The sequence below is a fragment of the Aureobasidium subglaciale genome (assembly GCF_000721755.1).
Source record: "Aureobasidium subglaciale EXF-2481 unplaced genomic scaffold scaffold_34, whole genome shotgun sequence".
Classification (NCBI taxonomy): domain Eukaryota; kingdom Fungi; phylum Ascomycota; class Dothideomycetes; order Dothideales; family Saccotheciaceae; genus Aureobasidium; species Aureobasidium subglaciale.
In genome coordinates, this window is record NW_013566961.1 from 1 (window position 1) to 12320 (window position 12320).

At 53.7% G+C, this 12320-nt stretch overlaps 8 protein-coding genes across 8 annotated transcripts; 5 read left to right on the top strand and 3 right to left on the bottom strand.

The window, feature by feature from the left end:
• Positions 1-6: 6 nt before the first annotated feature.
• Positions 7-1306, bottom strand: AUEXF2481DRAFT_44518 (uncharacterized protein). Its single transcript, XM_013484008.1, has one exon. It carries the CDS (start codon positions 1047-1049, stop codon positions 327-329), a length of 723 nt encoding a protein of 240 aa, XP_013339462.1. The 5' UTR covers positions 1050-1306; the 3' UTR covers positions 7-326.
• A 6-nt stretch (positions 1307-1312) lies between these two features.
• On the bottom strand, positions 1313-3339 carry AUEXF2481DRAFT_518239 (uncharacterized protein). The gene has a single exon (XM_013484039.1). The coding sequence runs from the start codon at positions 3187-3189 to the stop codon at positions 1576-1578; it is 1614 nt and encodes a 537-aa protein (XP_013339493.1). The 5' UTR covers positions 3190-3339; the 3' UTR covers positions 1313-1575.
• Positions 3340-3699: 360 nt separating this feature from the next.
• AUEXF2481DRAFT_518397 (uncharacterized protein) lies at positions 3700-5034 on the bottom strand. Its single transcript, XM_013484040.1, has 3 exons — positions 4070-5034; positions 3989-4015; positions 3700-3838 (listed from the first exon to the last, which is right to left on the bottom strand). The coding sequence occupies exons 1-2, from the start codon at positions 4700-4702 to the stop codon at positions 3995-3997; spliced, it is 654 nt and encodes a 217-aa protein (XP_013339494.1). The 5' UTR covers positions 4703-5034; the 3' UTR covers positions 3700-3838; positions 3989-3994.
• Positions 4569-5328, top strand: AUEXF2481DRAFT_518297 (uncharacterized protein). The gene has a single exon (XM_013484041.1). It carries the CDS (start codon positions 4844-4846, stop codon positions 5288-5290), a length of 447 nt encoding a protein of 148 aa, XP_013339495.1. The 5' UTR covers positions 4569-4843; the 3' UTR covers positions 5291-5328.
• Positions 5329-7006: 1678 nt separating this feature from the next.
• Positions 7007-8581, top strand: AUEXF2481DRAFT_33438 (uncharacterized protein; the record flags this gene model as incomplete). The annotated part of the gene is made up of 5 exons (XM_013483995.1): positions 7007-7112; positions 7172-7225; positions 7358-7486; positions 7539-7787; positions 7848-8581. 5 exons carry the CDS (start codon positions 7007-7009, stop codon positions 8579-8581), a joined length of 1272 nt encoding a protein of 423 aa, XP_013339449.1.
• AUEXF2481DRAFT_518311 (uncharacterized protein) lies at positions 8421-9778 on the top strand. The gene is made up of 2 exons (XM_013484042.1): positions 8421-9505; positions 9671-9778. Exon 1 carries the CDS (start codon positions 8585-8587, stop codon positions 9446-9448), a length of 864 nt encoding a protein of 287 aa, XP_013339496.1. The 5' UTR covers positions 8421-8584; the 3' UTR covers positions 9449-9505; positions 9671-9778.
• AUEXF2481DRAFT_33439 (uncharacterized protein) lies at positions 9503-10120 on the top strand (the record flags this gene model as incomplete). Its single annotated transcript, XM_013483996.1, has 3 exons — positions 9503-9505; positions 9726-10026; positions 10086-10120. 3 exons carry the CDS (start codon positions 9503-9505, stop codon positions 10118-10120), a joined length of 339 nt encoding a protein of 112 aa, XP_013339450.1.
• Positions 10121-11251: 1131 nt separating this feature from the next.
• AUEXF2481DRAFT_70467 (uncharacterized protein) lies at positions 11252-12276 on the top strand (the record flags this gene model as incomplete). Its single annotated transcript, XM_013484028.1, has 2 exons — positions 11252-11293; positions 11353-12276. 2 exons carry the CDS (start codon positions 11252-11254, stop codon positions 12274-12276), a joined length of 966 nt encoding a protein of 321 aa, XP_013339482.1.
• Positions 12277-12320: the final 44 nt, after the last annotated feature.

Genomic DNA, 12320 nt, shown 5'->3' on the forward strand with positions numbered 1-12320 from the left:
TTAACCCCAAGTGGTATTAGTGCCTTCGAGGCTGCGCAGCTTGGCTTCGACGGCTCTAGGCACACTCTGTAGGTATCTCTGACATAAGTCAGCAAGTTTTATTCATATCAAAATGGGACGTCTGGGCGAGAAGAGCTGCGGTGTACCCAGTGCAACGCTTTGCTGCTGCCTGTCACACTCACATGGACGAAGTAGACTTGCTGATCACGTAGTCCAGGGGCGTTCTCCTTGATCTGCGTCAGAACCTCGGGCGTCAGAGCGTGCCAATCATCAGGAGCAAGAGAAGTAAGACCAGTAGCCACTTGACATTGCCAGTCGGGAGCAGTTTAGTTGAGGCAACCCATGTGCTGTGGAAAGCGAGAGCTGGACCACGAGTGTGCTGCTTGCAGGGCGAGGAGGAAGTCATCGAGTGTGACGTCGTTCGTGCGGATGATGGTTCCGGAAAGTGCAGTATGTCCACCGAGAAGGTTGAGGTATGTGACAACTTCGACACGGATGTTGGTGCTGTTGTTCAGATTCAAGACGGTGCTGTGTGGACCTGTCTTTGCGGCATAGAAAGAGTCCGAGGCGACAGCATAGAATACAACAATAACTTCTTCGACGCTACGCACTCTGGCGGGTTTGCGTATGCCACTGGCAACGCAGCGGTAAAGGATGTCGAGTGCGTTTGCAGGCACTTTGTCATCGACTTTGACCATGGTTTGGAGGAAGACTATACAAGCTTGAATGAGCTCGATGCTGTTCGAAGTGGGTGCGTCAGGCTTAGGGACGTGAGCAGATGCGATGTCGGTCATCTCTTCGTCGGCATCAACGATGGGCTCTTCATGGCTGACATCTTCGAGCCTCAGTCGAATTAATTCGTCCAGCAAGTCTTTGATGGTCGCGTGTTTGAGCTCGACTTGGTGAGTGGCGGCAAGTTTGGCAAAGACGACCTTGATGTAAGTTTTTGTCGCGGCTGATTGCGCGTGGCTGTCGACCTTGTGATACATATTCCTAAGCACTGGATCGCTCTTGATCAGCACTTCAAAGGGCGATAAGTCGGAGTCCATCGCGTCGAGTGGATGCAGTATGTTTGCTTGGGTGGAGAAATAATGCCAGTCGCGCTTGCAAGTGAGAGAGGTAATTTTACCACGTCTATCCAATGTTCCGACCTCTACCTAGCAACCCGCTTGGCAGAAGAACCAAGAACGGTATCCGAACGGCCAAGGCTCAGCTGTCGTCCCCAGTACTCCACAGAACGTGAACAAGTCCGAATTAGACGTAGTACGCGAGAACAAAGTATTTTGGGTGACCCTGATTGGCATCTGACAACGCCTATAATTTCCTTATACCCACAACATTTGCACTTTCGTGGTTCAGTTTCTTGGGACATATCAGTGGCAGTGATTAGGAAGGCACAAAGAAACTTTATTACGCATCACAGGAGAGTACTAGTGACCGAGAACATCGTCCACTCTCTTTGACGTGTGATTCTCACGATCCCTAACTTGGTCCATTCGTCGGGGCCTCATCTCATGCTCTGCTTCTCAATGGTGTCGACCATGCTTAACGGTGCAATAGGAACTGATCAAAACATCACTCCCAGTCTTTCGGATTGAAGCCAGTAGACTCGCAGGCAGCGAAGAACGATCCCACACCATCAACACTTTTACCGGCATCCCTGAGTTCCTCCCTGGTACGCTGGGCAAGAGTATCCAAGATCTGGTAGGTAACATCTGATCTCAGGCTTCGGTGGTTGGATTCATTGACTCGGTGGTGGGTATCTCCTGTATCGACTAGATCCCGGACGTAGCGATCAGGAGGTGAATGGTTACGCATTGCCTCTTCGAAAGCAGCAGCTTGCTCTGGAGTAGGCGGTAAACGATCGCCTGTCGCCTCTTCGGACGCAGCGGCTTGCTCGGGAGTCGATGGTCGGCGAGGACCTCTTAGGCGAATCGTGGCTGGTTTGATAGTCGCGGTGGGAGCTGGAGTTCCTGATTTGCGGGGGCGACCACGGCCACGTTTGGTTGTGGTGTCGAGAGGGTCAGACGTGTCGTTTGTGCGGCGAGCATGAGAGAGCCCCTGTACAAGTCGGCGGCGTGGGTCTTGAGCAATGTCAACCCCTTCCGCATCTTCCTCGATGGTGTCATCTTCTTCTTCGACACCAGCAAGTGCATCAGGACTTGGGAGTCTGGAGTGCTGACCGCCAATATGCTTGAATCTGGCCTGCATACAAGCGTTTATCTCGTGCGTCGGTGCAGCAGCCCTGCTATCAATATGTTCGAGGTTTTGGCGTCGCTGATGTTCGTAGGCCCGTTCGCGCGCAATCTTTTGATTCCCTGGCACCGTGATAGGTGTCCAAAGGCTCCATCCTTGAGGGACATCGTCGGGATGTCTAAATCGTAGAGATGCAAGACCGCGGAACGGCTCAGCCTGGATGGTTGTGTCAGAAGCTCTGGGCATCGACAACGCTGGCTGTCTTTGGGATGGACCAGATCTTTGTGTAGTAGGCGTGGGGTAAGCATGTACCCATACGTCGTTTGGGATTTCGGTAGGCTCAGTGCGCAGTATTACGTTTAGCCAGGACTCCTGATCGACTTCGAGATTGGCCTCGCCTTGTTGCTCAAAGATCTTGACGACTTGTGGGTAGTACCGATGAATGGTATATCCACGCCTCTGGTAGAGTCTGATCGTGTAAAGGCAAGCTCGCACTCTCTTTGAGAAGGAAACGCTAGTCGAGCCATCGGCATTGCGATGCAATTTTGCAAGTGAAGACGGCGCACCACCACTGAAAAGCCACTCTGTGTAGAGCCTTGTGTATGTTGGGATCCTGGAACGTCTCTCGCAATCAAGCGCATATCGGCGCGCACCTGGGGGAATCTGCTTTCGGAATTTACGGCTCTCCTCCCGCCAGGGAGCCGCGTAGAAGTACAAAAAGAACAGGGAACCGGGAATTGAGTAGGTGCAAACTTCAGGAGAGCATTGGCACAGTATGAATAGTCGAGATACGTCGGTGGGCGCGCTTGGTACACCAGTGAAAGGGTCGTTGAAAGCAATTGAAGAATCAGTTGGTCGCTGTGAGTCTTTAGTGCGTCCGGATGGAGTAGCGAAGGCCGATGGTGCTGACAAGTTGGGATCGGCGTTGAGATTGGACATAGAAGAACCAGCAGCAACCTGCGGCATTGGCTGCACGCGTGGTAAGTCGCTCATCTTGCTCGACACAGAACGACCCGATCTTGCAGAAGGCGCAGTATTGCGTCAGCAAATGGTCAGAGGAAGGAGACGAGGGTTGACGAAGTTGCGCCTGAGATCTGGGTGGTACTCTGGAGGAGGTTGACGCAAAGCAGCGCCTGAGATCTTGGTGGTGCTCTGAAGAGGTGATTGATGAAAAGCAGCGCAGCGTCAAAGAACGCGTCTTGATGATAATGTGGTCGAAAGCGCGGGCGAGTCGTGGATCAAAGATTGTAGAATCCGAGTGTAGGTGGGCATGCCGCATGTGTGCAGAAGCTTCTAATTCCGAGAAACGACCATACGTGGATAGATTGACGTGCGATCTGAAATCGGGAGTGAAGTGATCAAAGTAGTCAAGATATGAAGATGTACACGGATCAAAGTAAGATGATGTGGAGCCGCATGGAAGCAGCCATTATTTCGTGATATCATGTTCAGAGGGTACTTTGAAAAGGTATCATTTTTACAAGACTGGAAATAGACGGAAAGACGCAGACACCCACCATGGCAGACTGGAGAGGCGAGATCGGAAGGATAGACCTTATATTCGAGAAGGCGCTTTAAACATGAAGTGATAGAGAATGATCCGTGACGCCTTGCAATGCCCAACCCGCGCTGATTTTTACTTCTACTGTACACATGTGAGGGGGAGGTCGGGTCTAAGAAGGGAGTAAAGGTCATGAGAGATGTCATGACTGCCGGTGTAAAGGATAGGCCGAGTTGTGGAGGTGTTCGGCTAGGGGAGGCGGCGAAATTATGAGACGAGATGTAGACAAACAGTTGATCAGATCATTTGACGGACAAACTAGACGAGGTCAGTAAAAGTGGCAGAGGGTGTGCGGGATGGTGTTTGGCATACAGTCCAGGCACCGGCGGTACCAGCGACAAGGCCACCAGAGATCATCATGGGCCTGATGCCCTTTGTGCTCTTGAACAGCATGCCACTCAAGGCACCGGCGGCGATGCTGTTGGCGGCGTCGTGTTGACCGCGGTAGTGGCCGATGAAGGAGTTGAAGCCGTTGTAGACCATGGCGATGACACCGGCAGAGTTGGCCAAGAAGGGACCCCGGCGGGTGATGGCATTCAAGGCCGAGTTGAGACGGAGCTTTGGCGGCGACGACGCTGGCAGTCTGTTCAGACCTTCTGCAAGGCCCCAGGCGCCACCGACCGTCAGACCAGCAAGGTAGGTGACGCCGGTGCCGTAACAGAGGTCGTCGGACCAGCCGCGCGACGGGAGAGCACTACGGTTGCCGGGCAGCTCGGACAGTGCTTGGTCGTCGAGCGAGAGATAGTCGAGCGTGTCCTGGTTGAGGCCGGCGAGGGGATGTAGCGAGGCGGGGTCGAAGGCGCCGGGTGTGTTGAAGAAAGAGTTGACGTCCTGGGCCTCGAATTGCGGCTGCGACGATGTCGTCACGGCCATGTCTTGCATGGGCGCATCCTGTGCCGCCTGCTCCGGTGTCTTGCGACCAGTGAAAGAGTCCCAGATGCCCATGTTGGTGCTTGTGATGTGTCGGGTGGAAGAGCGGTTGTGTTGATTGACTGGTCGCGCTCACGGCGGCGACGGCTGTCTGATGAAACGATTTTTTGGTCAAGCTTCAGCGACCCGCGGAACTTACCACTTCCATCCAGATCCATGCCAAGTCCCTGCTTGGTCTGGTATACCACTCTTCTGGACCATCATCATCTCATCACCTCTGCCCTACAATCCTGCACGTCCAATACACAGACAAGTTATTCAATACCAGCCATAAACGACCTCCCACGTTCATTCCCCAATCAGACTATCTTCGTTGTACCGCTATCTCCCCCTCGAAGGCGCTCTGCTCTACAACCTGTACTTGTCCTGCGTCTAGTCGATCATCTCAGCTCTGCTCGTCCAGTCCAACCACTCAAGTCCACCGACGGACGCTCTCTACTCCGTCGAGGCTTGAGACATGGCTGTCCGGAGAGTACCTCTTGCCCTTCTGCAGACCCTGACATCCAGCACGCACGATGTTTGCGACTCTTTACCAGCAGTCTCTTTGGCGCTTCGAGATATTTACTTTCCTCATACTTGTCTGCGCGTTGTCTCGCCACCTGAATATTCACACGCGACGACGACACTGGATATACAAACACGGCGGTGCCACTTCTGACCGGCCATAGTTCCCTGAAGCTCACCAGAGATTACTATAATTTGACCGAGCACCGTATTCGACATGAGATGTGGGGCAAGAACAGAGATTGCGTGCCGTGCTGGCCGCCAGTTTGTTGACTTGCGGCAAAGAGCGGGGTTGACCGCGTAGTAGCGCTACATGCTCGATGGGGTGAAAAGGTGAGCTCTGGACGACCTTGGTGGTGGGCGCTTCGCTATCGAATATGAGATCGGCTCTAACCACGCGAGTGCTTGCCGTCTCGTGTTGCATCGCGTAATTATCGTGTTTGTGCACATGCACATGCCGGTGGTCTGGAATTCTCTGGTCCATCAAGCTTGCCAGGGTTTCGAGCCTCAAGCGATCAATATATCGAGATGGATTTCATGCTCACAGACAAAGACAATTCGGAGCTGGTTAGCGAGAGCTTCCGCTAACATTGTGGGGCAAGAGACGGACAAAGCGCCTCCTGACTGCGAAGCCCGTCACAATTTGATCACCATATCTTGAGTCACTATCAGGGTGACATTCGAGGGTCGTGAGGGTGGTCAAGCATCATCATGCATCTCAGTAGCCACCACAGATAAAAGTCGCGCGCTGGATGGGTGCAGAAGGCGTGCATGATGCATGGCTCGGTTCAATTGTTTCCTGTCTTGGTCTGACAACCTCGGCGCGAGAGATGCCTCTACAAGGGCTCAATCGGGGTAGGCAAAGCATTCGAAAGATGGACAGTAATCACAGTGGACCAGACAGGGGAAGGCTGCAGGTCAAGAAGCTTTCGTAACAGAATGAGAGCAATCGATATCAACACGACAGCATCTTGTTGGGAAGACGCGGCCAAGGGTCGAGGATGGGAGAAAAGGAGCCGGCAAATCAGCAACCGCACCGTAAATTCATGGAGCTGCCTTCCTTGACAGAGGAACTTCTCATTTCGGCTTTCGGTTCCAGCCGTCCGTCTTCTCCCTCGAGCGCACCGCCGCACGCCAGCCCACGCCCACCAAAGGCTCTGATGATCCTCTTTTGATTGAATCCCACACTCTTCCTGGCCTTGACCACGTCTCCCTTCTCCTTCTCCCTTTCCTTTAGCCATAATCACCCCTCGAGGACAAGACTCGACGGCCCATCCAGTCGTTCCTTTCGCGCATAGTCTGGTGAGTACTCGACAGTTTCTTGCATGTTTCCTGTCTGCTCGTTTCCCATGTTTCCCTTTGGTCAAAGAGGAGAAAAAATTGTTTAGGGTTTCAATGAAAGAGGGCGACGCTCGGGCTAGAAGCGGTGCACGCGGGCTTTGACTTTTTTAGCATGTCGACCCAAGTTGGACCGTTGTGCAGACCAGCGGCTTTGCTTTCAATCTTCCGCCATAGTTGTCCCTACTGTTTGCTACTGCTGCTGTTGCGACTTCGTCCGGTCCGTCGGTGTCCATCTCACTGTCCTTCACTGCTGCCCTCGTCGTTGCCTGCTTTCAATTGCCCTCCTGCCACTCCTTTCTCATTCCTTGGGCCCTTGACCAGACTAACGGTAGCCGTTCAACAGTCCGCATTTTCTGCCCCTTCGAATTTCGTTTTCTCACGACTCGAGTCTTTACGAACGGCAATCACTCGAACGACTACCCGGGTTTCTGTACATAGTCAGCCTCAACCGACACATAGATTGTCATAGTCGCCATGTCCGCCTTCTACGAGCAGAACCAAGCAGCTGCTGCCACTGGTGCATGGCCCGCACCTGGTCGCCAGCCCTCGTGGGAACAGCCTGCCCCTCCTTCGAGATCCGGTTAGTAGTCGCAACTACTCGTCAACTGGGAACAATCAATCTAAGACATCCAATCGCAGGAACCGCTTCCGCATCGAGAGATGAGTCGACCGCATTCAGCTCCCAATTCGAAGGTGCGTAGAACCAGGACAGTGATCCAATGCAGGGCCAATTATCCGGAACAAGAGACGGATTGAACAGGAGTGGGCTCTGCTGGGGTCGCTGGAAGAGCAAGATTCGGGACAAAGGCTGACGGAATGTTGCAGAGATTGAGCGTGCCACCGACAACCTTGCCAAGAGCGGCAAGTGGATGGCTGGTGGAACACCCCAATACAACAGCCGTCGCGAGTCGATGCCCCCGGTCATGATGGGCCGTGGCTTCAACGCTGAATATTGTGAGTATCCTGGGTTTTCTCAAGTGTGCACTGTGCTCACAGTCAGGTGCAGCCGGATCCAAGTCCAACTCCCCCGCCGACGGTCGCGCCAGCGGACCTGGACAGGCCCGCCACCCCTCGGTCAGTGAATACGACGGTATGCGATCGAACTCGGCAGCAGGCCTCCAAGGCTACTATGCGTCGCAGCGCTTTGCACCACGTCAGAATGAGGCAGAGCAGATGATGCAGGCCAAGCGAAGGATGGCTGCGCAAAGAGAGAGGGAGCTTCGCAACTATCACCAGGAGCAGCAATACAACAGGAGTAAGAGCATCGCAGAGCAGCCTTAGACAATTAGAATGGCAAGTTGATTCCCGCCTACAGACACTTCCGCCCAAGGCCCCAAGCCCGACCGCGCTCTGAGCCCTGCTGCTGCTACAACCATGAGTGAAGACGAACGCCGCGATCTCATTGCCCGCCAGCACCGCGCCCTCTACGGCAACGAATCTGCCCTGTATCCCAACCCGGAGGCCGCTGCTGCCGCCGCTGTTGCTGCCCGCCGTGCCTCGCAGGACGTCAGGGGTTCCATCTCCGGTGATGCCAGAGCTTCTATCTCCGGCGCTTCCAGGGGCGGTGCGTCGCCATTGGCTTTCGACCCTTTCCACGGTGAGCCTGCTGTCCAGATGCCCCCTCGCGATGGCGTAATGCTCCCCAAGTCGCCAAACAGCGCTTCATCTCCTCAGTCGAACCCTACCACCTTCGGCAGTCTGATGGGTGAGACTCAACAGTCTAGTCGTACTTCGGTTTCTTCGCCCAGCGGCTCTCCCCCTCTTGGCCAAGGTCACAAAGGCGCCGCAGCTGCTCCTATCGGTACCCGTCCTGCACCCAATGCTGCACAGGCCACTGGTCTGAACAAGCGTTCGACTACGCCCCTTCCCTCGCCCCTCAGCTTCGGCTACAATGCCAACGAGCAGGCCAGAAACGAGCGTTCAACATCTGCTGGTCCCAATGGCTCCGTAGCCGACAAGGGTGTCAGCCTTGGTTCTTGGGGTTCCAACAGCGGAGTTTGGGGCTCTGCTAAGAACAGCCTTGGGGTTCAGGCTCCTGTCTGGGGCTAGATCATGATCATTCCATGCATCACAAACTTCCTCCCCTCGGACGAGGTATCTTGGAGTTTGTTTCGTCTTTTGTTTTTCGTCATCTCTCAATTTGCATGGGTCACATTTTTTCACGTACGGCAACTAACCATCAAGAACTGGGCAAGAGGGTGTCTTTGTGGGTTCATCGGAAACAGCTTATACCCCCGTTCGTGCATCACGTTATGGGATTCGGTCCTTTTCATCGAATCAGGATACTGGGACAAAGGACTCTATCCTTTCAGTGAAGGCCATTCACTGTGTAGGAAAGGTCTCTGTTTGGCTATTTTGTGTTTGGAGTTTCTTTCTCGTTTGTCATGTCGGACGTGGGCTGCCATTGCTAGAGGCAATGTGCTGGGAGGTCAGAGGGTCTATGTCGACATGTTTGTCAATTGTCTTTTTTCCTTAGGTTTTAGGTGGGCTGGGGGATCGGGTTGGAGTCTTCATTCGCTACAACGGGATTGGTCGTATGTCATGGATAACTTGAAAGGGCGCATAGAACAGCGCAGGCAGAAATCTTCGTCTTCTCGAAATGTATCAAAAAGCATGTTTTGTTGGGTCCTGATGGTCAGGCCGATCGTTGTCTGTGAACTGTGGAGGGCTTGCTGTTCCCCGGAGCGCAATAGTGTCCAAATGGTTGGTGGTGGACAAAACGCAACGGAGAAAGGAAGGAGCTTCCGCCAAGGCTTGAGATTGGAGCCGTGCGCAGCCCTGGCGTGGGACGAACAGCTGGTGTCAACTGAGATGGAGAGGGTTCAGGTAGCTTTCGACAGCACAACCACATCTTCTTCGCACTCCAACCGCCGTCGTAACTGGAAATTCACGATCTGTAGAACTCGAAGGCACTAGAATCATCTTCGCGACCTTACACCTGTCCTTCATCCGTCGTCACACGTCGCCATTATGGTATGAACCTCTCCTTAAACGTCCACACCCACATCTACGGCTCTGGACATTCGTAGCAATCCGTCGCGCCTGGGCTCGTCGTTCTGTACGGTCCGGGGTCTTGAACGCGTCCCCGATGGGAGCGAGCGTTAGCAATGCGCAGGCAATGACCGACACTGCTCCTAGACCATCACACGACTCTGCTATGCACACCATGTCCTAACGTAAATGTGCTCGACAGTCCTCTCCTCGCCCTGCTTCGCCCGTCAACGCCGCTGCTTCGACCGGTTCGACTACTGCTCGCGCAGCTTCTCCCAGAGCCCCTGGCGGTCCCGCAACCGCCATTCGCAGAAAGGCTGCCGCTGACCGTGCCGACCGCGCCGCCAATGTCAGACCCAGCAGCACTCGCGCCGCCGGTGCTGGTGGTAGCAGCAGCACCATGCTGAGACTCTACACCGATGAGTCGCCTGGCCTCAAGGTCGATCCCTTTGTTGTCCTCGTCCTCTCCGTCGGCTTCATCATCTCAGTTGTCGCACTACACAGTATGACATCTTACCTGCACGACACAGCTGAAAGAACAACACTAACGCACATCTTGCAGTTCTGGCCAAGATCACCAAAAAGTTCTCCTCGTAGATCCATACACCTCTTCTCAGTCTCGTGCTTCAGCGATACCGATCTCGTCCTCTTTTGTACACGCACCCCTTTTCTTGTATCTCCCCCATATGGTCGGCGTCCAGTTTCATTCTTCATTTTGTGCTGGGACGGAAAAGAAGAAAAGTTGTTTTCACACCAGATTTCTTTGCGCCCAGGTTGCTTTGTTTCCTTTTCGATATCACAGAATACCAGATTCTTGTCGTGGATACTCTCCCCTCTTTGCTTCTACTCTAGAGCTTTCGACGACTTTGATCGCAAGATCTCTTGTGTTCTGAGCATGCTGAGTGGACAACCAAAGACTTGAGCATGATGAAAACTTCACAGGCACATGCTCAAGACAGCTTGACCGCGGTACAATTTTCGGTCGATTGGCGGATACCCCTGATTTATCCATAGTTTTATCCCAAGCCGGGTGACAGCTTATCGCAGCACGATTGTGCCGGCAGGCCCGTGGGGATGATGGATGCGGGCCGAATTTTGGCTAAAAGAGACACCCCACTTTCTCTTCCCGGTTGCGTAGTGCCCCTCAATGAGCCGCATGCACTTTTAACAAGTCTGCGCCAGCCTGGCCGGGTAGAGTCTGCTCAATCTCGCGGAAGAATGTATCAGCAGTCCTTCCCAAGGAGCAGACGGGCAGAAGGGGATTCGGGATTGGATCATGGCAATTTATTGTGGCACAAAAGTGCAGGCAGGTGCCACCAAGGTGCATGGAATCTTTTACGAAGCTCGTCTCTGTTTCTCTCTCTTCTCCAAAGGCTGACAGTGACCTCTGCTCCATCTTCGCCTCTCCCGCCTAAAGTCGAGGCACCGCTTTGTCCACCACACTAAAAGTTACTCTGTACGCTGCCGCCGTTGGCTGCCACGAAACAGCATGATGAACGTGCTCAAGCCTTTTGCACGGTAAGTGGAAGAGATGCCTTCTTGCAGCCGGCATATTTAAGAGCTGAAGCCTGCCCTCCTCGGATCGCTGATTCCACTTCTCTCCCCTCCAACAGATCTGTTCCTTTGCTTGCAACTAGAACTGCCTTGCGTTACTCTGCCATCGCAAAACCTAGCCTCGCCTGCTGTACAAGAATTGAATTCCTTTCGAACCGCCACTACTCATCCAAGATGCCTTCCGCTCCCACAGTCAAGCTGAACAGCGGCCACGAGGTAAGACTTTGTCTGATAGGAAACACAGGTTTTTCACTCGGTACTGACTCGCTTTCTAGATGCCTCTCGTTGGCTTCGGTCTCTGGAAAGTCGACAACGACACTTGCGCCGACACCGTCTACAACGCCATCAAGGTTGGATACAGACTTTTCGACGGTGCCTGCGATTACGGCAACGAGAAGGAAGTCGGCCAAGGTGTTGCTCGTGCCATCAAGGACGGTCTTGTCAAGCGTGAAGAACTCTTCCTTGTCTCCAAGCTCTGGAACTCCTTCCACGACGCCGACCAGGTCAAGCCTATCGCCAAGAAGCAGCTCGCAGACTTGGGCATCGACTACTTCGACCTTTACATCATACATTTCCCTGTAGCTCTGAAGTACGTCGACCCTAGCGTTCGCTACCCTCCCAGCTGGACCGATGAAAACGACAAGATCACATTTTCCAAGACCCCCCTCTCCGAGACATACAAGGCCATGGAGGAGTTGGTCGACGAGGGTCTGGCCAAGAGCATTGGTGTCTCCAACTACAACGGGGCTCTCATGCTTGACCTCCTCCGTTACGCCAAGATCACCCCTGCTACTCTCCAGATTGAGCACCACCCCTACCTCACCCAAGAGGGTCTCGTCAAGCTGTGCAAGGAGAACAACATCCAAGTCACCGCCTACTCATCCTTTGGTCCCGCTTCGTTTGTTGAGCTGAAGATGCAGAGAGCACATGACACTCCCCTTCTCTTTGATAGCGAGATTGTCAAGAAGATCGCCGACAAACACCAAAAGTCTCCTGGCCAGGTGCTGCTTAGATGGGCCACCCAACGCGGGGTTGCAGTCATCCCCAAGAGCAACAACAAGGAGAGACTCGCCTCCAACCTTGACGTCTGCAGCTTCGACCTCGCCGAGGATGACATCAAGGCTATCAGTGATCTGGACAGAGGTCTTCGTTTCAACGACCCTGTCAACTACGGTCTCAACATCCCCATCTTCGCCTAGATTCTGAGAGAGTCATGTAGTCTATATCCCTGATGCGCTTCTCC